The sequence below is a fragment of the Lampris incognitus genome, chromosome 5 (genome assembly GCF_029633865.1).
Source record: "Lampris incognitus isolate fLamInc1 chromosome 5, fLamInc1.hap2, whole genome shotgun sequence".
NCBI lineage: Eukaryota > Metazoa > Chordata > Actinopteri > Lampriformes > Lampridae > Lampris > Lampris incognitus.
Window position 1 is genome coordinate 66,439,602 of NC_079215.1, and position 25,864 is coordinate 66,465,465.

The 25,864-nt window shown below is 43.9% G+C and overlaps 1 protein-coding gene across 2 annotated transcripts in view; it reads right to left on the reverse strand.

The window, feature by feature from the left end:
* Window positions 1-25,864, reverse strand: part of LOC130113397 (glutamate receptor 2-like) — a 75,153-nt gene that overhangs the window by 35,386 nt on the left and 13,903 nt on the right. For both annotated transcript variants that reach the window (XM_056280991.1, XM_056280989.1), the window contains exons 2-10: window positions 16,859-17,098; window positions 14,969-15,090; window positions 12,178-12,252; window positions 11,038-11,091; window positions 9,112-9,270; window positions 6,120-6,287; window positions 4,422-4,526; window positions 3,350-3,457; window positions 2,341-2,404 (exon numbers count right to left, since the gene is read on the reverse strand). In XM_056280991.1, the coding sequence (XP_056136966.1) occupies window positions 2,341-2,404; window positions 3,350-3,457; window positions 4,422-4,526; window positions 6,120-6,287; window positions 9,112-9,270; window positions 11,038-11,091; window positions 12,178-12,252; window positions 14,969-15,090; window positions 16,859-17,098 (1,095 nt within the window). The remainder of the gene's footprint in view (window positions 1-2,340; window positions 2,405-3,349; window positions 3,458-4,421; window positions 4,527-6,119; window positions 6,288-9,111; window positions 9,271-11,037; window positions 11,092-12,177; window positions 12,253-14,968; window positions 15,091-16,858; window positions 17,099-25,864) is intronic.

A 25,864-nucleotide genomic window follows, 5' to 3' on the forward strand; every position in this document is an offset into this window, starting at 1 on the left:
TTCATCAGAACAGAAAACTACCTGCACCAGAACAGAAAACTACCTGCATCACAACAGAAAACTACCTGCACCAGAACAGAAAACTACCTGCATCACAACAGAAAACTACCTGCATCACAACAGAAACCTATCTTCATCAGAACAGAAAACTACCTGCACCAGAACAGAAAACTACCTGCATCACAACAGAAACCTATCTTCATCAGAACAGAAAACTACCTGCATCACAACAGAAAACTACCTGCGTCATAACAGAAAACTACCTGCATCACAACAGAAACCTATCTTCATCAGAACAGAAAACTACCTGCATCACAACAGAAAACTACCTGCATCACAACAGAAAACTACCTGCATCACAACAGAAACCTATCTTCATCAGAACAGAAAACTACCTGCATCAGAACAGAAAACTACCTGCATCACAACAGAAAACTACCTGCATCACAACAGAAAACTACCTGCATCACAACAGAAAACTACCTGCATCAGAACAGAAAACTACCTGCATCAGAACAGAAAACTACCTACATCAGAACAGAAAACTACCTGCATCAGAACAGAAAACTATCTGCATCAGAACAGAAAACTATCTGCATCAGAGAAGAGACATACCGGCATCAGAACAGAAAACTACCGGCATCAGAACAGAAAACTACCTGCACCAGAACAGAAAACTACCTGCATCACAACAGAAACCTATCTTCATCAGAACAGAAAACTACCTGCATCACAACAGAAAACTACCTGCATCACAACAGAAACCTACCTGCACCAGAACAGAAAACTACCTGCATCACAACAGAAAACTACCTGCATCAGAACAGAAAACTACCTGCATCACAACAGAAAACTACCTGCATCACAACAGAAAACTACCTGCATCACAACAGAAAACTACCTGCATCACAACAGAAAACTACCTGCATCACAACAGAAAACTATCTGCATCAGAACAGAAAACTACCTGCATCAGAGAAGAGACATACCAGCATCAGAACAGAAAACTACCTGCATCACAACAGAAAACTACCTGCATCAGAACAGAAAACTACCTGCATCAGAACAGAAAACTAGCTGCATCAGAACAGAGAAATACCTGCACCAGAACAGAAAACTACCTGCATCACAACAGAAAACTACCTGAACTGCCTGCATCAGAACACGCTCCCTTTGTACTGAAACGCATACTTCAGTACAGCAACATGCCAAAGTACTCATATGACATGTGACCAGTGTCTACCTTCTGTGTTTCCATGAAGAATTTCTGAAGGTTTCCACACTATTGGCTGGGAAATGGAGCACTTGTAGTGACTGACAGTATGACTGGATGTGCTGCCGACAAACGTTTTGTTTTCTTTTATTTAAATATATATTGTACATTTTTTAATGCAGGCACCACAGACATATCTTATAGCAGCTATATTATATTTCTTATCATATTTTTATATTAGATTTTATATTATAGTAGATATATTTTATATTACATTCATATTTTATATTTATATATAGATATTTTATAGTAGATATATTCTATTTTATATATTTAATATTTATATATAGATACATATTTTATAGTAGATATATTCTAGTTTATATTATTCATATTTTACATTTATATATACTATAGTAGATATATATTTTATATTATATTGATATTTATATACTATAATAGATATATAGTAGATATATTTTATATTTATATATTCTATAGTAGATCTATAGTAGATATATTATAATTTGTTATATTTATATTTTATATTTAGATATAGATATTTTATAGTAGCTATATAGTAGATACATTTTATTACATTTTATATTTATAGATATATTTTATATTTATAGATAGATAGATAGATAGATAGATAGATAGATAGATAGATAGATAGATATTTTATAGTAGATATATTCTAGTTTATATTATTTATATTTTACGTTTATATATACTATAGTAGATATATATTTTATATTATATTGATATTTATATACTATAATAGATATATAGTAGATATATTTTATATTTATATATTCTATAGTAGATATATTATAATTTGTTATATTTATATTTTATATTTAGATAGATATTTTATAGTAGCTATATAGTAGATACATTTTATTATATTTTATATTTATAGATATATTTTATATTTATAGATAGATAGATAGCTATTTTATAGTAGATATATTTATTTATTTATCTATTTCTGTGAAAGGCCAGATCGTTAATGTCAAGTGTAAAACCCATTAACGTCTTGATAAACTTGTGCTGGTATTAGACATTGGATTAAATGGTAGTATTTTGCTCACTGCTGGATATCAGTATCACACACATTAACACACCTTCGTAGCGATCGTTGTCCTGAAACAGCTCGGCGTTCTTCTTCAGCATGACGTAAGGGGCTTCCTGCACGTGAACACACACAGACAGAAAGCTGAGGCAGAAGGCCAGACGACTGTCTCAATAATGCAACACTCTGGGTCTGTTGGCTCAACACTACGAGACCGGCTGCTCGTTCTCCCAGAGAACTACACAACAGGACGCCGTGGTGACCTCGGGGGTGGGGGTGGGGGGTGGGGACTAACTGATACACCTGTTCCTAAGGCTTTCATGTGACTAACCTCTGGGAAACCTCGTGTTAAAGTAGAAGAAGAGAGAGACCTACAGCTGGCACGTGGGTAATGCCCCACCTGGCACGTGGGTAATGCCCCACCTGGCACGTGGGTAATGCCCCACCTGGCACGTGGGTAATGCCCCACCTGGCACGTGGGTAATGCCCTTTCACAACTGTTATATTACCAACACAGTGCTGCTGCTGCTGACAAGCTTACACTTTTGACAATTCTCTTTTTTTGGGAGGGGGATTTCCCCCCCCCCTTTATCTCCCCAATTGTATTTAGCCAATTACCCCACTCCTCCGAGCCGTCCCGGTCTCTGCTCCACCCCCTCTGCTGATCCGGGGAGGGCTGCAGACTACCACATGCCTCCTCCCATACATGTGGAGTCACCAGCCGCTTCTTTTCACCTGACAGTGAGGAGTTTCACCAGGGGGACGTAGCACGTGGGAGGATCACGCTACCCCCCCCCCGAACAGGCGCCACGACAGACCAGAGGAGGCGCTAGTGCAGCGACCAGGACACATACCCACATCTGGCTTCCCACCCGCAGACACGGCCAACTGTGTCTGTGGGGACGCCCGACCAAGCTGGAGGTAACACGGGGAATCGAACCGGCGATCCCTGTGTTGGTAGAGAACGGAATAGACCGCCACACCACTCGGGGGCCCTCGACAGTTCTCTTTTTACTTGAAGATGCATTGCAGCAGTCTGTTGAGTAGTCATTCTGTATTACCAGTATAGTAGTCACGATGACGGTCTTGTTCTCCATGCCCATGGTGTCGTTAGGGTAGAGGTCAGACTTGGTCACCACCATCTTATCGACCTCGTTCCAGTAGCCAATCTGAAAACAGACACACGTGCAAACTCTGACAGGTCTCAGTAACTGGACAAATACACCTATGGTCTCACAAACACTGACACCAATTCTGTAGATACCGCTTACTCTTGTATCTAACGTAAGTTATATATGCATATGTGTACACATGGCCTGGGAAGGGGAAGGCCCTGGTTAAGTGTAGTTATCCTAACTGGGCATTTGTCAAAGCCAGGAAGACCCCAAACAGTGGACCAGCCGATCCAAGACAGGAGAAGGACGACAGCTGCCTAAGCGTAGACCAGTGGTGCTTCTGTATGTGGCGGGAGTGTCGGAACCGTTGAGACGTTTATTTTCCAAACACCGCGTCTCAGTTGCTTTCAAACCCCAAAACACACTGAGCCAGAAGTTGGTCCACCCCAAGGATCGGGTCCCCCGGCACAAACAGAGCAATAGTGTACCCTGTTAGGTGCCAGGAGGGTTGCCGTGAGTTGTCCATCGGGGAAACTAAACAGACGCTGGCCAAGAGGATGGCACAACACAGGAGAGCTAAGGGCCCTGACACACCAGCCGTCGGGGAGCGGCTGTGACCCTAGTTTCTGAGGTGTTCTGCACCGTCGGCACTAGTCGGACCCCTGCTTTTCTGCCAATCCAGCATGTTGAATGGGCGGAGCCCGTCGGTGAGAGGGATCACTCTGATTGGCTGTTCGGCTTAGCGAATCGGTGGGGAGCTAGCGAATCAGGGCCGTGGGCTGCAGTCTTTGCGGTGTGTTCAAGCGCTGCTTTCTGGCCCGGACGGCAGGCGACGTGAGGCGAAGCAGCAGTGGGGTCGGTGTGTCCGGGCCCTTAGATGACGATGAAACGTATCTGTTTCTGTCAGTAAACGTTGTGTCCGGACGGTAGAACTGGTTCACCGCTCTGGGATTTCCTTACCTGGGTTATGAGCACCAAGACAAATGTATAACTGTACGTTCATCCACCTGTCAGTTACCTTAACAGGGCCGTTGTTTTTCAGCTCCATAATGGTGACGGAGTAATTGACTCTCTTTCCGTACTGGTCAAACTGAATGTTCCCTGTTAAACCGTCCACACGTACCTAGGCATGCACGCGCACACACACACACACACAAACACACAATTATTTGTCATCCATGTTGTACCATTTTCACATTTTGAATTGACTGAATAGAAAGTGTATTGACTCTGTCTGGTTAAATGGTGCAGGGGGAAACTTTTGGCATAATTCTGAGCTACGCCAGCCACTACCAGGCTCACCTGCCATTTTTTAAGATCAATCAGATTCAGCTTGGGAAATGATGTTCAAGAGCCGGTTTCCGCTGAATATCTGGTTAACCTTACATGTCTTTTCACAAACACAGGAGGCCAATAGTCACTCGTGTCCTCTGTCAGCTTACGTGCTTGTAGCAGCAGCGAGACAAAGTCTGGGCTGCTGCCAAACAAATGATAAAAATGAAGCTTCTTTCACAGTGTCAGTACAACACAGTGCTTACGATCAGAGAGATTAATCACTGTAGACTTTTCTGTCTCCTTTATATATTGACTTTTAGCTAAGTACGCTAGTGCTGTCTTCTAGTCATGAAAAATAGCCTACTGCTACTTTTAGCTGCTCCCGTTAGGGGGCGCCACAGTGGATCATCCGTTTCCATCTCTTCCTGTCCTCTGCGCCTTCCTCTGTCACACCAGCCACCTGCATGTCCTCCCTCACCACCTCCATAAACCTCCTCTTTGGCCTTCCTCTTCTCCTCTTCCCTGGCAGCTCCATATTCAGCATCCTTCTCCCAGTATACCCAGCATCTCTCCTCCACACATGTCCACACCATCTCAATCTTGTCTCTCTTGCTTTGTCTCCAAACCGTCCAACCTGAGCTGTCCCTCTAATATACTCCTTCCTAATCCTGTCCTTCTTCATCACTCCCAATGAAAATCTTATCATCTTCACCTCTGCCACCTCCAGCTCCTCCACCTCCTGTCTTTTCATCAGTGCCACTGTCTCCAAACCATATAACATAGCTGGTCTCACCACCATCTTGTAAACCTTCCCTTTAACTCTTGCTGGTACCCTTCTGTCACACATCACTCCTGACACTCTTCTCCACCCACTCCACCCTGCCTGCACCCTCTTCTTCACCTCTCTCCTGCACTCCTCGTTACTTTGGACAGTTGACCCCAAGTATTTAAACTCATACGCCTTCGTCACCTCCACTCCTTGCATCCTCACCATTCCACTGTCCTCCCTCTCGTTCGCGCCTACGTATCCCGTCCTGCTCCATCATGAAAAGTAGCCTATTTCCCCGGTTTGTTTCTTCCTTTTCCCCTGTCCCTCCATGCCCACAGGTCTCACAGCAACAATGAAACATTTATATTTTTATTTCACTCTTTTTGCTTATTTTATTCAGAACAGATCAGCAATATCATTCATTTCAGATATCAGTGGCTTGTTTATTAGCCGTCATCCCTTATTTCACATTTTCAGTCTGATCCAAAATCAGTTAGGCTATATACAAGCTGTTTAAAGATAATGGAAGAAAAAATAGCCTGAAGGAATTACACATGCACAGGTAAACGGACCTTTACCCCCTCTACCATTTGCTGCAATGGTACTAAAGCTCTAGAGAGAAACTTGTCACGTCCCTTTTCCTTGGTGGGTTCAGACTATGGTCATAGTCACCTGTTTGAGGGCACGTTCAATCTCCACCCCCTGGGCCCACGGCACCGCAGGATTGGCCAAGCAGTCACCGCTGTTGGCACGCCGACTCATGTCTATTCGCTGCTTGTGGAGAAAGCGAAATGCTTCGGTCATCACCTGGACAGCGTCAAACGTCAGGGCTGAAGTGTACTGCAACACACACATGAAAAACATCCTTAAAACCTGATCAGCAATGTATGTAAGGACTGAAATTTAGCCTAGACATGGACTCGCTGATCCACCTCACCAGGATCTACAGCGATGACATCAGGATGTCATTCGGACTGGACAAGTGCGGTCGAATGGTGGCAAAAAGGGGAACGGTGGTGATCACTGAAGGGGTTGAATTACCAGATGGCAGGATAACAGACATACAGGACAGTTACAAGTACCTGGGTATCCCACAGGCAAATGAAAACCACAAGGAGGCAGTAAGGAGGTGAGCTACAGCCAAATACCTCCAGAAAGTGAGGCAGGTCCTGAGGAGCCAGCTGAATGGGAGGAATAAGATCCAAGCCATCAACACGTATGACTGACTGTTGACTCTTACCTGACAGAACGTGGGCTGAAATGGGAGAACTGTGCGGGCGTTTGCACGGATGGTGCACAGACCATCCATCCGTTATCCAAGCCGCTTATCTCAATTGAGGTCGCGGGATGCTGGAGCCTAGGAACAATATAGTACGGCCAATTCACCTGACCTACATGTCTCTGGACTGTGGAAGGAAACCCGAGCACCCGGAGGAAACCCACGCAGACACAGGGAGAACATGCAATCACCACAAAGAGCCAGCCTAAAAAATTTAATTCGCTATTGGCGGTGTTGGTGGTGGCACAGTGGCGCAGTGGCTAGTGCAGTCACCTCACAGCAAGAAGGTCCTGGGTTCGAACCCCGGGGTAGTCCAACCTTGGGGTCATCCCAGGTCGTCCTCTGTGTGGAGTTTGTGCACAGACCATGGCAGGGAAAACGGAGGGCTATCAGGCACTAATCGAGAGGGTCTCACCAAATGCGCAATGGACGCACTGTGTCATCCACAGAGAAGCACCAACATCAAGACAGACTAGCCCTGACCTAAAACAGGGTTTGACTGATGTTGTTTAGCGTGGTCAATTCCATCAAAACAAGACCCCCGAGAGTGCGGCAGTTCTCTGCACTTTGTGAGGAGGTGGGAGCTGAACATTCAGCTGCGTTGTTTCACAGTGAGGCTAGGTGGCTCTCGAGAGGTGAAGAGTTGTCGCGAGTCTTTGAGCTCAGAGAGGAAATGCGCCTGTTTCTGGAGGAGGAGCGTATGCATGAAGTTGTAAGCAAGTTTAGTGATGAACAATTTCTGTTGAAACTGGCCTATATCAGCGATATATCTGGAAATCTGAATGAATTAAATCTCCAGCTTCAAGCACCTTCCTCACCTGGCAGACGAGATCAGTGCATTCACTCGAACGCTCGAGATGTGGGGCAGGCGACTTGATCAAGGAAATACTGATTTCTTTGAGAATCTGAGTGAATTTGTTGAAACCAGTGATTCTGGAGCCACCACGGTGATGTCGTGTCTCAGGAGCACATCTCTTACCTGAGAGAACTCGCTCAAAAATACTTCCCAAACAACAGTGCTCAGTATGACTGGGTGACAGATCCATTCAGTGCAGCAGCACCTGCTGGTTTCAGCTCTGCTGACGAGGACCAGTTCATGGAGATGACCTCTGACTCCACCCTGAGGCCGAGCTTTACAGCTCAGACACTGAGTGAATTCTGGCTTGGTGTGGTGGGGGCAGTATCCACTCATAGGACAGAGGGCTGTGGGCATTCTGCTGCCCTTCGCCGCATCCTATCTCTGAGAAATGGGCTTTTCCGCTGTTGCCTCACTTAAAACAAAGTAGAGATCTAAGCTCAACATGGAGTATGACTTGAGAGTGGCGGTATCAAGCCTGCAACCCCGTTTCCAAAAGATGTGCAGTGCAAAACAGGTTCTGCAACCACTAGTGCGGTGATAAGACTCGAGCTCTCACAAGCTGACTTGCTCATCGTTTTCCCCAAATATCTGCACGTGCTCTTTTTTGCACAGATTGAACTTTATTGTTACTGTTCTAGCAAAGTGATTTTTAAATTTTGCTTTTGAAAAAGCACAGACTGATGGAGCAGTCTAGTGACACGTCACAAAAAGAGCTGATAAAGTTGAAGTGGGACTTGTGTTTGTTATTTGCACAACAGAAATTACTGAAAGGGGAAAGGAATGTTCATGATCTTGATCTTATTTAAATAAAGTTAAACTGGGTCCATTTTGTCACCATTTTGTTGGGGGCGGAGGACATGAACATTTTTCTTTCTCCAAAGGGGGCATAACAGACAAAGTTTGAGAACCACCGGTTTAAACTGACATTCTGTGTTCTTCAACACATTTATTTATTTATTTATTTATGCATCCCTCTTATTCCCCCCAGTTGTATTTGGCCAAATACCCCACTCTTCCAAGCCGTCCCGGTCGCTGCTCCACCCCCTCTGCCGATCCAATTGTTTCTGTAGGGACGCCCGACCAAGCCGGAGGTAACACAGGGATTCGAACCAGTGATCCCCGTGTTGGTAGGCAACAGAATAGACCGCTACGCCAACCGGACCCCCCCTTCAACACATTTAAGTTGGTTAAATCATTTGGGGTGTCAAGTGTTAAGCTGTCAACTGTCAGTAAGCTGTCAATCCAAAAACTCTCCGTTTCATTTCGTGCATGAAACGGAGACGCAACACTCCATTTTGTCCACAGTGTTCAGTTTGTGTCTTTTGATTTTTGTGGCTGAAAATGAAACTATTTTAGTTCGTCTACTTGCCTTTATTTGAACTGCTGCGCGTTGTCTTACACGCGCTATTTTTGTTGCACAGAATGCATCTTTGTGAAACATACCACCACATTTCTTGGGACAGAAATCTATGGCGGACACGCCAGTTTCGCTTTGCTAATCATGTAGTTGGTGACAGTGATCGTACCCTGATCCTCATGTCCGCTCCGGGGTACTCCTTCTCCTCCAGAGCTTCCCATCGCTGGTCGAACTTCGCCACCACAGGATCATCGAAGTCTACGATCTGAAACCCAGACACATTGGCTCCTCCATACTGGATTTTAGAGAGATCCCCATCTACAAAACCCTGGACAGAAACAAACACACACATAGTCAGATCATGCCGGATGTAATGACGGGACCACTCTTATGTTGGACCGACGTCTGAATTGTGTTGATCACTGTCATTTATAATATATATATATGATCAAATCTTAAGTGTTAAGGACACATTCCAGTGAAAAACTCTCTGGATGGTTTGGGGGCTTGGGGGTGCAGTTTGTGTGATTAAAAATCCAAAGAAAGAAAAGAAAATAGAAAAATAAAAAGGGGGGGGTGTCTCCCCACCTGCCACCCAGTGATGGATAAGGGATAGATGAATGAATAAAAATCAAAATATGAGGTTTGATATATATATATCTAAAAAAAGTATATTATGTTATATACAGCAAGTATTTGAAGTTGATGTGCAAATTCTAGTACAGCTGGTAAGAACAACACTTTACACACTGTGCTGTGTTCATCTATAAAACAAGCACCAGCATGGAGCCACTCGTGTAAACCAGTGGCTTTCAAACAGATGCTCGGTACCACCGGTACTACTGGGTTTCTATTCTGCCAGGTATTTAATTGCATTCACCCGATCTGTCAGGTATTCCCTCTATTGGTCATTATGTAGACCTGGCACAAAAGGTAAATAAACTTACCAACCTGAGCGACTAGAAAAACAGCAGTCCTGTCAGTCCTTGAAGACCGGTTTGAGAACCACTGATCAAAACCCTTCTGGAGCTAATTCTGCATGATTCCATTAGCGTGTATGAGCTATGTCTCTGCTAGAGCCTCCTCTCACTTTAGCTGCCACAATAAAACCCCACGACAAGTCTCTGCAGGCCGATGTTTGTCCTCGATGACACGGCTGGTCATCAAGATCCTTTATTTAATAAACCTATCTCTGTGATATTCTGTATGTCAGATGCATTGTGTTAAGTTTTAACATGTTCCCCTCTGGTGTCTATTTTTTTAAGGATTTTCCCCCCATTTTTCTCCCCAGTTGTACTTGACCAATTACCCCACTCTTCCGAGCCGTCCCGGTCTCTGCTCCACCCCCTCTGCTGATCCGGGGAGGGCTGCAGACTACCACATGCCTCCTCCCATACATGTGGAGTCACCAGCCGCTTCTTTTCACCTGACAGTGAGGAGTTTCACCAGGGGGAGGTAGCGCTTGGGAGGATCACGCTATTCCCCCCAGTCCCCCTTCCACCTGAACAGGCGCCCCGACCAACCAGAGGAGGCGCTACTGCAGCGACCAGGTCACATACCCACATCCGGCTTCCCACCCGCAGACACGGCCAATTGTGTCTGTAGGGGCGCCTGACTAAGCCGGAGGTGACACGGGGATTCGAACCGGCGATCCCTGTTTTGGTAGGCAACGGAATAGACCGCCACGCCACCCGGACACCCCCCCAGTGTTTGACTTGCCATCAATTTCTACTGTCAAAAACAAAAACAGTCATATTCACATTCAGTGTGGGCAGATGTGGTGAGATCAACAGTAGGTAAGTTCTATTACATCTATTTACTCAATAGAAACAGGCTAAAGTGCCATTTGACTTGTGGCCCATTTTTCTTCACGTGAATTTGCCTGAATTAAAGTCAACAGAATGCTTCTTTGATATCTGAAAACTGAACACCTTCTTTCCACTCAGAAAAGTCCACAAACCCCCCATGAAACCAGAGGCCCGCCCTGCGTTGTAGCCGGGGCAGCTGAAGCCAAGTCCTCAACAGTGTATGAGACCAGCTGTGGAGCCCTGTTTCATGGTCAGGTTGTGTCCGACTCCTAGAGAGACAGACTTACAAGGTTAGCGATGATGTAGTGGTATCCTTTCACATGCCTCCCAATAGTGATGACCTGAAGGAAAAGAAACACCCATAATAAAATCATAATTATGATACAGAACATTTTACGTCACAATCAGAATCATGTTTACTGGCCATGTAGGTTTGTACAGACATGGACTGCGACTCTGGTTTTGTGACTCTCTCAGTGTACTTAACACAGAATAACAACACAACAATCTTCAGATTTATTACATTTGTTTACCTACCTATCAAAATGAATTGTAAATCTGAACAAGAAAAACCACAATGCAAAAATAATAAATTTAAAGTTGTTTTTTTAACCCTGCTTTTGGAGTCCACATTCCATGAGCTGATGCTAAACCCTACAGTTTCACTGAAATGCTGACAACTTATAACAACTTATAAAAGTTTTCGGGCAAAATGGTGAGTTAGCGGTTGTAATGTCCCGCTGGCATCCAGATAATGAAGTAATGACACCAAAGTCAAACATCTAATGTCATTGATAATACCATTTGTAGAATACACAGTCGTTAGCTACACTCCTTGTGTTTTGTTGCTGTAAAGCCCCTTGAGGCAAATTTGTAATTTCGGGATATTGGGCTATACAAATAAATCTGACTTGACTTGACTCCTCTCACTAAGATGTTATAGTGACATCAGTCTCTGTTTTCAGACAGCATCCTGTTTTTTGAAAATTGCTACCAAATTATATTGATTTTAATGGTTACAACTACACCAGTTTATTTACTATAAGTTAATTCATGTGCAACCTCAATGTTAAATCACAAACTGTCTCTAGTAGAGGTTCTTCCCTTTTTTTTAAAGAATACCTCACTTTACGTTAATCTAAAAAATTACAACCCCTTATTCTTTGCAGCCATTTTATTCTGCAACAAAATGTGCTAAATTTCAGAAGGCTCAAAAGCTGTTGTACACGATTGTCTGTCCTGTAATGACTTGATCTCGGCCTTTTCCCACTCACACAGGATGATAGCTGCAGTGGCGTAGTAGTGTAATGTAGTATGAAGTAGTATAGCACACTAAAGTGGTTTGTGGTAAACGTAGTGTGCCTTTTTTAACATGATAGTAGTGAATATATTCGTAATAAGGTAGTAGGTGTATTGTAGATGCTAACCTGCTCCATGATGTCTTTAACTTTGTCTTGTTCACAGTCCAGGATAATGCGTCGTTCTTTACGGATTTCCAGATCCTAAAACACAGAGAAGAAAACAATAGATGAATATATAATTAGAAAACAGCCACAAGCAGCAATTAAAGGGATCAACTCAAATAACCTCCCCTGGCTGAACCGTCACACCCAAGCCCTTAAAAGACTGTAGAAAAATCTGAACGGAAATGGAAGGTCAACAAGTCCAAAATAGCACATAACACCCTTAAAAAACAAAGGTTAATTTACCAGAAAGCCGTTAAGAATGCGAGATCAGCTGACTTCTGTAAATTGATATCTAGAAATAACCACAGTCATTAAGTTCTCTTTAGGGTAATTGATTCTGTTATTAATTGTCCCTCCACTTCTTTTTCTGGCCCCTCCACTTCTTTTTCTGAACCGGATGTTGAGCTGTCCGAAACATTTCTCACTCAGGTCCCAAATCCAGCCTGGCCCTTGCACTCTTTCCATTCCCCATTTAATTCTGCCTCTTTACCCAGTTTCAACCGATTACAGTTTCAGCGTTAGAGAATACAGGCCCTCATATGAACGCCTCTGCCTGTATCTTAAGCATCAGCCCCACTAAGCTGCTCAAGGAGGTTTTTCCATTGTTAGCCCTGTTCTGCAAATTGTTAATACTTCTCTGGCCTCTGGTCCTTTTCCAGACAGTTTTATAAGTTTCAGGATGGTCCAGTGGTTAGCACTGTTGCCTCACAGCAACATGGTCATAGGTTTGAACCCCAGACCATCCCAGGTCCTTTTTGTGTGGAGTTTGCATGTTCTCCCCGTATCTGCTTGGGTTTCCTCTGGGTGCTCCGGGTTCCTCCCATATTAAAAAAAAGACATGCATGTTGGGGTTAATACTCCTGCCTGTGCCCCTGACCAAGGCAATGGAAAGAAGAACTGGAGTTGGTCCCCGGGCACTGCAGCTGCCCACTGCTCCTATACAATAGTATGGCTTAAATGCAGAGAACAAATCCATTGTAAGAATACAATTCATTGTAAAAATACAATGACAAAATAAAGCGGCTTTCTTTCTTTCTTTAAACATGCCATTGTTCACCCATTGCTAAAGAAACCTAATTTGGATCACCTGTCTTTAAGTAACTACAGACCAATTTCTAAATTGTCTTTGTTATCTAAGATTCTGCAAAAAACAATTTCATCTTAACTGATATCTTTTATGAATACTAACTGTTTTTAACAGCTTCCAGTCTGGTTTTACAGCACCTCATAGTACCGAGACAGGTCTTGTTAAGGTCACTAATGACCTATGGTTGACTACCGACAGATCTAATTGCTCGATTTTAGTTCTTTTAGATTTAAGCACTGCCCTTGACACAGTCGATCACAGTATCGTCTTACATTGCTTAGACTTAGGTAGGCACCAAGGGCTCGACTTAGTTATTTATGCTCATACCTCTTCAACAGAACTGTTTCTGTTGTTCTGGGTAACTCTACTTCCTTGATGGCTCAGATGAATTGTGGTGTGCCTCAAGGCTAAGTTCTTGGCCCCCTTCTGTTTACTATATACATGTTGCCTCTTGGCCAGGTTATTCAAAATCATGGGGTGTTTTACCATTTTTATGCTGATGACACACAGTTATACATGCCACCAGAACCCACAGATCCTAGCATCCTAGCAAATCTCACAACTTGCCTCTCTGATATTAAATTCTGGATGTTCCAACATTTTCTTAAATTTAATGATAAGTCGGAGGTCATTCTATTTGGTCCCTCAAATTCCATCAGCCTTTTTCGTACTAATCTTGGTGGTCTGTCAAATAGTATTAAGCGGGCTGCTAGGACTCTAGGGGTAATATTCGATGCTAACCTCTGTTTTCATAATCAAGTCCAAAAAAAAATGTTGTTCAGTTTCTTCCAGCTCAAGATAATCTCTAAAATTAGGTCATTTTAATCAACTGTTGATCTACAAAACGTTGTACATGCTTTTCTCTATTCTCACCTTGATTATTGCAATGCACTTTATTCAGGTGTCAGAAAGGGCTCCCTCCACTGTCTGCAGTTGGCACAAAATGCTGCTGCTCGGCTCATCACCGGGACAAAAAAACATGACCATATCACTCCTGTGCTTGCCTCCCTACACTGGCTCCCTGTTCGATTTCGAATGGATTTTAAAATTTAACTGTTCACTTTTAAGGCATTTAACAGTCTTGCTCCTAAATACATCTCTGATTTATTGACCTGGTGTACACCCTCTCGACCATTAAGGTCCGCAGATGAAGCCCCGCTGGTTATTCCCAGGTCTTGGTTTGACACAAAGGGTGATCGAGCTTTTGTTGTTAGAACCCCCACACTATGGAACTCTCTGCCTACTGAACTCAGACACACTAAGTTTCTAGCTTCTTTTAAATCTCTTCTTAAAACTTTTCTATATAAAAACCTTTAGAAACTTTTAGAACTTTTATTTTTATTCCTATTTATTTGGTCTTATTCATTTATTGTCTTTATCTCCTCTGTGCTCACGTCTTTTGGTCTTGTTCTCATTTTTGGCTTGTCCGGTTTTATTTCTTTTGTAGAGCAGTTTATAACATGGTTAAGAAAAGCGCTATATAAATAAAGTTTATTATTATTATTATCATTATATTATTATTAACTCAATATGGAGAGATGACTTATAATAGCATGAAGCTCTCTAAAGGGTCACGGTTTGTTGGGGTTTTTTTTTATTTTGACTGATTGATGATTTCAACAGATTTCTATGTGTTTAATGTGAATGAAGAATTTGGGTGTTTACCTGAAACAGAGAGCGATAGGCCTCATCTTTTCTCTCGTCTTTGAGGTTTCCAACATTTATTGCTGTGACCACCCATTTCTTCTCTGCTGCCGTGTCCAGAATCACTTGAAGGGTGGAAAGACCTACAAATACACACACAAATACATGGGAACCCCATCGGTTAAACGAGGACGATAAAGAATGCGTTTTGTAATGGTGACCCAAGAGTAACAATTTTAATACTTCCCGAAGTAATTGCAAAAATAACTTTACATATGGTAGCAGAACCAAGAGGTTTCTCATCTAGATCCAGTGGTATTTACAAATGTTCTCTTTTGTTTCATGGCTACTACAAGAGCCATGTGGTATGGATCTTGTAGGATCTTTCAACATGTCCCTGTAACCAGAGGACAAGCGGGCAAACTCAAAGCACTTAACATAATGGCAGTAGTGATGGAATTTGCTGTAGCTGTCATGGCCGCTCCTGGCCCTGGCTTCCATGTCTCATGTCTTGTCCTGCTCTGACAACACCACTCCAGTCCGGAGTCCTGCCCTGTTTTCCTGTCTTACCCATTTGCTCCAAAGCTGTTGTTGATTATTCAGTCAAGTGTCTGTGCATTTAAGTTTGTGAGTTGTCAGAGTGTTCCACGTCTGTACCATGTCCTTTCCATGTTGCCATGTCTGTACCGTGTCACTGTCCTGGCATTATTCGTGTTCCTAATACCCTCGTGTTTCCTACCGGTAAATCTTTTGTTTCACCTCTTACCACGTCTGCACTTGGGTCCTCCATCCCTTCTCCTGCCATGACATGGACGTAGTAATAGACCTTTTTGCAAAAACATGACCTATGTACTTCCCCTTTGTCTTATCGGGGTAACGACTGCTTCTTCCCGTTGCCTGCAGTGTTGAAAAATCAACTTTCAGTCGCCCTCGAGTCTGTCTGTGATCATTTATGTTATGTTCCAACACGGCATATAACACAATAAAGTGATTGTTATTGACACAACTTTGTTTCTGGTGTCAGATGTCTGCACAACTTTAAAAAAAAGTGTTTTGATCAAGAGTCATAAAATGTTAACATCCCTGAAATTACCATTAGCCTTGATTAGCCAGTTAGCATTTTTGTGAGCCTTGGTCAAATCACCTTATAGCTGCACAGTTGTCTGACCACTGAACTATAAAGATATATGTCAATGACAACACCTGTACTGAAGTACACAATATGTTGAAACACAAAGTAAGGGGTCACAGATGAACTCAAAGGCAACAGGAAGTTGGCCTTTTAACATTGTGGGCAACAGGAAGAACCAATCGTTACCATGCTATGACGAAGGGGATGTATGTTTGTGAAAAGGGTCTATAGGAAGATCGACTTTTTAAGAATTTTTGGTAACACTTTAGTATGGGGAACATAAAAAAACTTAATTACTAGTGAATTAGTAATGATCAAGATGTCACTTTAGTACGGGGAACATAGTCTAAGTAACAACAACTTAATTTAGAGTAATTTAACACTATGAACACTTGTAGTTTTGTGTGTTGTTATGTAAGAACAGACCATATTCATTAAGTGTTAGTAAGGGAGAATAACTCTTCTTGTGGTACTACCACCTTATAAAGGCCATACTAAGCAAAGCATATTGAGATGGTACTACTAATAAGCAATACTTCTGAGGTTATAGAGGGAAAACTCATAGTTAATGGCTTACTGGTTGTACAATAAGGCCATGCAGAATAAGGCATTAATGAGTACGTAATAATGACCAATTAAGAGCCAATATGTTGCCAATTTGCATGCTAATAAGCACCTAATTAATGGTGACTACGTTCCCCATACTAAAGTGTTACCCAGTTGTCATATGGCCCCTGCATATTTATAAGTAGGTACTATAATAATTGTATCATCATTACCTCTATCGCTGTCATAAAGGTAGGCAAATTTCTCCCACTTGTAGTACTCCACTAAAGACACCAGCGGCCCCTTGATGTCCGGCCTCATCTGGAGGACGAACTGGTTCATCCCCTCCGCAGGGAAGGAGGGCGTGATGAAGGACACGTGGAGCGTCTCGCAGAACGACGTGATGGTGTTGACTGACTTCTTGTCATAGAACCCGAAGATGGCGTACACCCCCCGGGAAAACTGTGAGCAAACTGCAAGACAGAGTTGTGGGTTAAACAGGATGAGGGATGCTTTCTTTTCTTCTTTTTTTATGCAAAGTTGACTTATTTTTTAAGATCAGACAGGGCATACACACGTTTTAATAACCGAGAGAAGACAATAATTGGCTACACTAGATATACAGATATTGACGTAAAATACAGATATTTCGGGACAAAACGCTACATATATAGTAGCGAACTCGGGGGGCCATCTGGGAGACCGCCGCCACAGCCGGGACGCGAACCCCTATCTCCCGCTCCGCAAGCGACAACGATAACCAGTCGACTCAAGGGTCAGACTCATTAGTCAAGGACCAAGGTGTCTCGTTATCCATGCACGTTACACTACTACACATTTCACGTTAGACTGGATATATAGCTAGTAGCAGATATTAGATTAGCTAGTGCACGCAGGCCAGATGGTTGGGCGTTGCTGTGTGAAGAATTGCCGCAGCAAATCCCACGATGGCTCCGGTGTTAAACTCGAGAATGGGTTTTGTTCTTTCCCTTCCTGGGAGAGAAACGAAGGAAGGAACATGGAGGACTTAACCAAGAGGTGCAGCATGGCCTGGGTTGCAGTGCTGACATGCAAATGGATCACGTTCTTTAAACAGCTCGGTGAGGTGAGGGTATGGGTAAAGGCCAATGTCATGCTAAGTCAATGGCTATAGTGCTAGCTAATTCATAAACAATGCCTCTGATCCTTGGAAGATGGCGCCCTCAGAGAGTGTTGAAACAAATGCAATGAGCAAAATTACTACACGACGTCATTCCTTCGATGAATCACGCCTCCCTCGTGCCCGCCACACCAAAATACACGTGTGTGTGTGTGTGTGAGTGCATTACATTTACATACAGGGAGATAAGACACAGCTCTGCTTAGTAAGTGTGTGTTTGTTTGTGCGTTTGTTTATGTGTGTATGTAGGACAGGGCAACAGTTAAGACAGAAGCTGATGGCACAAAACGGCTGACTGGGCACCCTTCCCCAACCCTAAAACAGATGCCACACACACACACACACACATACACACACACATGCACACACACGCGCGCACAAAACCCCAACCAAAACCATTCCCCACAGTTGCGCTACTACATCCATGAGTTCTCCGACCCAAACCAAACCCTCACTTATTCTTCAGGCTGACTCCCAGATTTATCTATTAGTTATTCCCTTTGAAAAGGTGATCCAGCAGAATGGCCTTTTCCTCATTCCTCGATTCTGGAAAGCACACATTTGGTCTCCACAAGCATAACAACACACACTCACACACGCTAACGTCATGTTGGCACCTGTGACCACTCAAACATTACACACATACGTACATGCGCACCATAAACAAATACATACAATAAAGTACACACATAAAGCTCTCATGCATAGTTAATTCGTGCATACACATAATTTCATGCACATGCACGCACACATACACATTTTACAGCAATACCACAGTCAAGGTCAATCCTTATGACGGTGATGTGAATGGTGACCATGCAACAACAGCACACATACACTGTCTAAAATGTTTAGCCATGTGTGAATAGAAAAGGAAACGCAGGAGAGGTCCGACTTGAATTAGTCATTGTATAAAAATAATGTTCTGCAGTCATCCAAAGCCATCCGCTAATGCAGGAATGAATCATTCAGTGTGTTATTCAGCTAGGAGTCAGATCAAACACAGGAACAGAGGTTTTAGATTCTTCACTGGCAGCTTGAATCCATCAGTGCCGAAATCCTCCTGATAAAAAGGTCATGCTTCTTTTTTTTTGGCGAAAACAATATTAATTTTCTATTAATCTACTTTACTGACTGATTAAGGGTTTTCTTTTCTTTTCTTTTTTTAATCAAGACTTTGCATGAAGTTTCTGCCAGATCCTAGTTTGCTGGTCTTGCATTAGGAAAAACATTACTAGACTATGCAAACCAATCCGAATTGGTCCCAGGATTCACGTCACATGAGGACCTTTGTGAAATCAGCCAACCGTTTATGATGTAGTGATTCTAACAAAGCCAACTCCAGTCACAAATGAAGCTCATGTGGGAGTTCAATAAGGAAGATCTCTTATTTTTACCGTCTTTCCCCCTTTTCGTTCATCTAGTAGTTTAATTATACTCTTTCCGCTCTCTAATGCTGTCACATTCATTCACCAAATTCCAAGTGTCACCGTGGTCGCCATCATTTCACTTTCCATCACTTCCACTTTTCCACGCTGTCAAAATCTTTTGCATGCTGCTTCGGGTGAAAACAAGCACTGTAAACGTGCCAGTGTTCTGTCAATATGTGCTACCTATCGCGATGTGTTGTGGTTGTGCCCCGGGTAAGGCAAGGTTAGGGTTGGACTACTATCGAGTCATACTATGGTAGCATTTTTTTTAAACATCAACAGCTTTACAGTCAGAGAATGTAAACAACATACTGATGAGCTCAATAACTCTCTTAGCAGACCTGGCAGGATTACACAGGTAGAGTAATATGTCATCAGCATACAATGATATTTGTGCTGTTTTGCCCCTGTTTGAATGCCCCTGATATTTGGATCTGTACGGGTGGCCTCTGCAAGTAGTTCTACTGCCAATGCAAAGAGTAAAGGTGATAGTGGGCCGACCTGTGCACTGCCTCATTCAAGTTGCAAGACAGGAGATCATTTGCCATTTGTAATTACAGAGGCTTTTGGAGCAGCATAGAGCACCTTTATCCATTGAAGGAAGTTATCACCAAGTCCAAAGTTAGCAAGAACATGAAATAGCTATGGCCACTCTATCCGATCAAAAGCTTTTTTCTGTATTCAATGATACAACCAATGCCTTGTCTTTTATCTTAGCACCATGATGTATTATATTTAATAACCGCCTTGTATTTTTGCATGAATTACGTACTTGTGTAAAACCAGTCTGGTCTGCAGACACTAAGCATGGTAACACATCCTCTAGACACCGCGCTAATATTTTGGCCAATATTTTCCTTAAATTTTCCTAGATTTAATAACGAGATTGGTTGGAAAGAAGAGCACTCATCTGCTGCTCTGCCCTTTTTTTTTAATCAAAGAAATACAGGCCTAGGAAGTACAGAGCTAGGAAGTACACCCTCTTCAAAAGACTGAGCCGGCACAGCAAGCAGCGACTCTATTAAAGTCTTTGAATTCTTTATAAAACTCTGCCGTTAGACCATCAGGCCCAGGGGCCTTATTGTTCCAAAGTTCACTTATTGCAGCAACCACTTCCTCTTGGCTGATGGGGTTATCCAGCAGCTCTTTTCTTCTGGAGATATAGGCGCTAAGCCCAAATAATTCAGCATGTTTTGTTTGGACATATTATTTGTCTCAGACTTGTACAAACCTTCATAAAACGACCAGAAGGTGGTATTAATATCTTTATTATGGTGCAGTCTATTACTGAGGTGGTTTTTTGTAGCCGAGATAGCCTGTGATTGAGTTTTTTCATGCACTAGATTTGCAAGGTATCTACTTGGCTTATTTCAATACTCATACATTCTTTGTTTACAGAAGAATAGTGACTTTTCAGATTCCAATGTAAGAATGATTTTGAGAGCAGTTTTAGTTTGCATCAGGCTTTACTTGCAGGTCATCTGATGAGTTAGCATCATGCACCTTTTGTAAGTCTGATAACTAATTCTCAAGCTCCAAGCGTTTGAGTGCTTCAACACCAACGTTCAGGGAGGGCAGAACAGTAAAAAGACACATATTTCCTATGCTCTGTCAAATGAACTAATAGCTGCTGACTTCACACTGCCAGCTCAATTGGCTGCTCAGTCTTCTTCTACACTCTACACTGAATCAGTCACAGGTTTTCAAACTATTCCACCCAGTGGTGTGGTGGAGGCACTGCGCACCAGGAGAGGCAGCACACTCACCCGCCTGGTGTAATACTTTATACCACTACACATGGGTCTGCTCACTATCCATGCTCAGCATTATTCGACAAGGCGGCATAAATCGTCAGAACACCGGCACCAAATTGGAAAAACTAGTGGCACCACGCTCAAAAGCTGCTGCATTGCATTTTCCACCTGAAACAATTAAAAAAAAACAGTTTAGCATTTTCTTCACTTCCCCAAAGGACACTAAAAAAAAAAAGAGAGACAGAGAGATCTGCAGCTTCAGGCCATCCGCACAGAGGATGAAAATGGCAAACTGTGAGACCCAGCCAGTTAATAAGTGTACGTCTGTGGCAAACAGTCCTTCACAGGTTAGTTAACAATATAGCGAAATCAGGGGTCAGCCGGGAACCGCCGCAGCCGGGACGCGACCCCGGGGCGACCTGTGGTGCAGGCGATTCGGGTTCACGTCTCGGCTGTCCCCTGAAATTTAAAAAGTCAAAACTAATCTGTCATTCTCCATTTCCAGAACCCACCTTCACCCCATCACCAACTCAATAAAGCCTTCATTTGTCCAGGGTACCCAACTCCAGAGTCTCAACCACCACCGGCGTCTGGACTCCATGTAGAACAGGAGGCGCTACGCAGTCCAATGATGGACGATTTAGCATCCGATGCCAAAGTAGAATGGCGGGAAGACGCAACCTTAACGGCTAGGTTGCGGGTCGTGTCCAAAACACCAATTCGCTAATATAAGAAATAAAAATGTTCAGGCACTTGCTTGCAATCAGGGTAACGACTGGTGATCTGCCAGCTCGCGTAGAATATAATGCAGAAGAGTACCGCCCAGCAAGCCTGACCTGCAGAATCACGGTCTCTTAAAGGGACGGTACCGAACTAGGCATAAGATGCCCATAAATGTAAACGAACTATTGTAATATGATAGGGGGTTACAAGTACATTATGTAAGAACTCGGCAGCACAATACATAGCTTACATGGACAACCGCAGACACTCCTCATATTACCACAAAACAACGCAGTGATACAGAACATATTACTACACACAACCATGTGCTATAGGTGAATGGTACCTATGCATACACACACGTATGTATGCCAGTAGTGTATGGGGGGGGGGACTAGAGGGAGGATTCAGAGTCGTGATAGCTAGGGGGAGAACGCTGCTAGTGAAGCGTTTAGTCTCAGTGGACAGTGACCTGTAACGCCTCCCTAAGGGGAGGAGCCGGAAGAGGTGAGGAGCAGGATGTGAGGGGTCGCAGATGATCTGCCTTGCTCGCTTTACCGTCCAGTGAGTATGTAGAGATTCAGCTGAGGGGGGTGGATTGCCTATGATTTTGCATGCCCTGTTGACAATCGGCTGTAGTTTTTCCCGTGTTTGACTGTCTGTGCCGCCGTATCATACTGTAATAGAAGATGTGATGCTGGACTCGGTGATGGCTGAGGAAAACAGAACGAGAAGATTACGTTCGATCTGGTGCGTTTAAGCTGCCTGAGGAAGTCACGTCGTTGTTGAGCTTTGGCAGTGATGTGTTCAGTGTTAGTTTTCAGCTTCAGGTTATTGCTGATGTATGTTCTGTATTTTGGGATTCCGCATGCATCTGAAGTCAATAAGGAGTTCCTGGGTTTTGGCTGTACTAAGCAGATCATTGTTTGCGCACCATGTGACAGCCTGGTCCGCTTCAATGCGGTACTGGGCTTCATCATTGTTGGAGATGAGGCCTACGATGGTTGTGTCGTCTGCGTATTTTGTTACTTTCACAGAACTGTCCACGGATATTAAGTGGGTGGTGTAAAGTGAGAAGAGTCATGGAGAGAACACAGCCCTGAGGAGCTTCTGCACTGAGGGTAAGAGGGTACGACGTTAGGTTATTAACCTACACCCTCTGTAGCCTGTTTCACAGGAAGCTCTGAATCCAGTGCTACATGGCTGGGTCAATGTGACTGACTGTTTACATCCCACACTTCCCTCCTGGAGCCTCCGCTTCCGCCTGGGGTAGCACCCCACAGTGCTGTTCTGCCCACCGGCTCCCTCCACTGGCCTCATCTTTCATTGACCCTCTCCCTGGGAGTTTCCCCCATACAGACTATTATCAGGCACCGTGCCTCTCATCCACACGACGGGTCTAATAGTAGAAAGACCAACAGCCGGATATCTGCATGTTGTGTCGTAGTTGCTGTGCTCCCGTTGGTTTCAGCTCTGCTTCGACACCAAACAAGTCTGGCCTCTTGAATGTGGGATCTCTTGGTAATGAGGCCTTTATCATTAATGACTTTATTGTTTCTAATAATCTGCACTTTCTTATGGTTACTGAGACATGGCTGTCCCCAGGGGACACTGGTCCCCTGATTGAGGCTAGCCCCCCTGATTTTGCATGTTTTCATATTGCCAGGCCCTCTGGTAGAAGGGGTGGCCTGGCTGTTTTTACAAATTAGGTCTTAAGTGCCATCCTGTTACTTTTGGTATTTTTATCTCATTTGAGGTTTTATGTTTTTTAATCACCGGCCTTCCCCCTTTACTCTGCATCTTAATTGAGAAGCCCCCCTAATTCAGCTAGTTTTATCTCTGAGTTCTCTGACCTTCTATCTATTGTCCTGCCAAAATATGACAGGGTGCTTATTCTTGGTGATTTTAATATTCATGTGTGTTGTCCTTCCCATTCCCTGACTTCACATTTTTTTGGATCTTATAGATTTTTTAACCTCATTCAATCTGTTAAAGGGGCCACACATTCCAAAGGTCACATTGTAGACCTTGTACTCTCATCTGGTTTCTCTCTCGAGTGTCTTAATCTGGTGGACATGCTTGTAACTGACCATAAAGCTGTCGTTTTCAAAGTCCCACTACAGCTCGCTATTCCCAGTCACTATCCTCAAACACCCTCTCGCATTCTCAACGCCGGCTCTGCAGTTACATTCTGTGATGCTTTTAATTCATCATCCTTTAATCCCTCTTTATCCCCCCTCAATCCAGATGCACTATTAAATTCATTCAGTGTTAAATGCCTATCCATCCTTGACCAAATTGCACCATTTAAAACTAGGACACAAAAATCAAATAACTTCCCCAGGCTGAACGATCACATGTATGCCCTTAGAAGACTGTAGAAAATCAGAACGACGATGGAAGGTCAACAAGTCCGAATTAGCACATAACACCCTCAAAAATGTTGATTTACCACAAGGCAGGTAAGGTTGCGAGATCAATGTACTTCTCTGAACTGATATCTAGAGATAGCCACAATCCTAAAGTTCTCTTTAGGGTAGTTGATTCTGTTATTGATGGTCCCTCCACTTCTTCTTCTTTTTTTAACCTGATGTTGAGTTGTCTGAATAATTTCTCACTCATTTTGTAAATAAGGTGGAGAATATCTGGTCCCAAATCCAGCCTGGCTCTCGCATTCGTTCCATTCCCCATGTTAATCCTGCCTCTTTTACCCAGTTCCAACCAATTACTAGTTCAGTGTAGAGAGTACAGTCTCCAATATGAACTCCTCCTCCTCCTCCTCCTGCATCTTACACATCATTCCCACTAAGCTGCTCCAGGAGGTATTTACCACTGTCAGCCTCGTTATTCTGCAAACTCCTAACAGTTCTCTGGCCTCTGCTTCTTTTCCAGACAGTTATAAGCATGCCATTGTTCACCCATTGCTGAAGAAACCTAATTTAGACCCCCTGTCCTTAAGTAACTACAGACCAATCTCCAAATTGTCTTTTTGGGGGGGGGGGTTTCCCCTTTTCCTCCCCAATTGTATCCGGCCAATTACCCCACTCTTCCAAACCGTCCCAGATCGAATCCCCGTGTTGCCCCCGGCTTGGTCGGGCGTCCCTACAGACACAATTGGCTGTGTCTGTGGGTGGGAAGCCGGATGTAGGTATGTGTCTTGGTCGCTGCACTAGCACCTCCTCTGGTCGGTCGGGGCACCTGTTCGGGGGAGAGGGGCAAGTGGGGGGGAGAATAGCGTGATCCTCCCACGCGTTACCTCCCCCTGGTGAAACTCCTCCCTGTCAGGTGAAAAGAAGCGGCTGGTGACTCCACATGTATGGGAGGAGGCGTGTGGTAGTCTGCAGCCCTCCCCGGATCAGCAGAGGGGGTGGAGCAGAGACCGGGACGGCTCAGAAGAGTGGGGTAATTGGTCGGGTACAACTGGGGGGAAAAGGGGAGGGGGGGGCAGTAAAAAAAAAAGAAGTTCTAGTTTGGCTAGTTTGGTTGTCCAGTACCGAAACACTGGACAATGAAGCTGTTGCTTCCTGAACACTTCCGGGTGTATTTTATGGATTTTGGGCTGCTGATCACAAAAACCAGCTTGATGTTTTCCCATCACACACCATTTACAGTAGATATAAGCTACTTTTGTGATTTCCCATCATATTCTAAGTCTACCAGCATATTGCCCACTCTTAGGCAGGCCGGGCGTGCTTAGTCGGGTTAGACGCTGGCAGACAGGCGATAAAAGCTGCTCAGCTGCTCGGACGCATGTTGGTGCACATGTTCTCCAGGCAGCAGCGTCGTGAGCAGACTTAACAACAGGATTTACCGTCTTCAGCAAGACTCGATACAGCAGGAAGGTCTCGTCAGCGCTGCAGCAGCTGCAGTACGTCCTGCTACATCTGTGGTGAGTTTACGCTCGGGGCTCAGACACGCACCATTACTGCGCTTATTAAGGGAGGCTATGAGTTCTACTTCGGCTGTTTGCCCCCAGAGGCAGACTTGTAATTTGTGATATTGGGCTATAAATACAAACAGAGGAAAAGTCGAATTGGTGACGAAGAGAAACCCCGGGATCCTCACATTTGTTGTGCAACATGGGCAGTCAACCTGAGGGCCCGGCTCAGAGGGACTCGGAGGTCACTGCCATTGGTCTACCGCAGGTTCAAGAGACCCCTCCATCGATGTGGG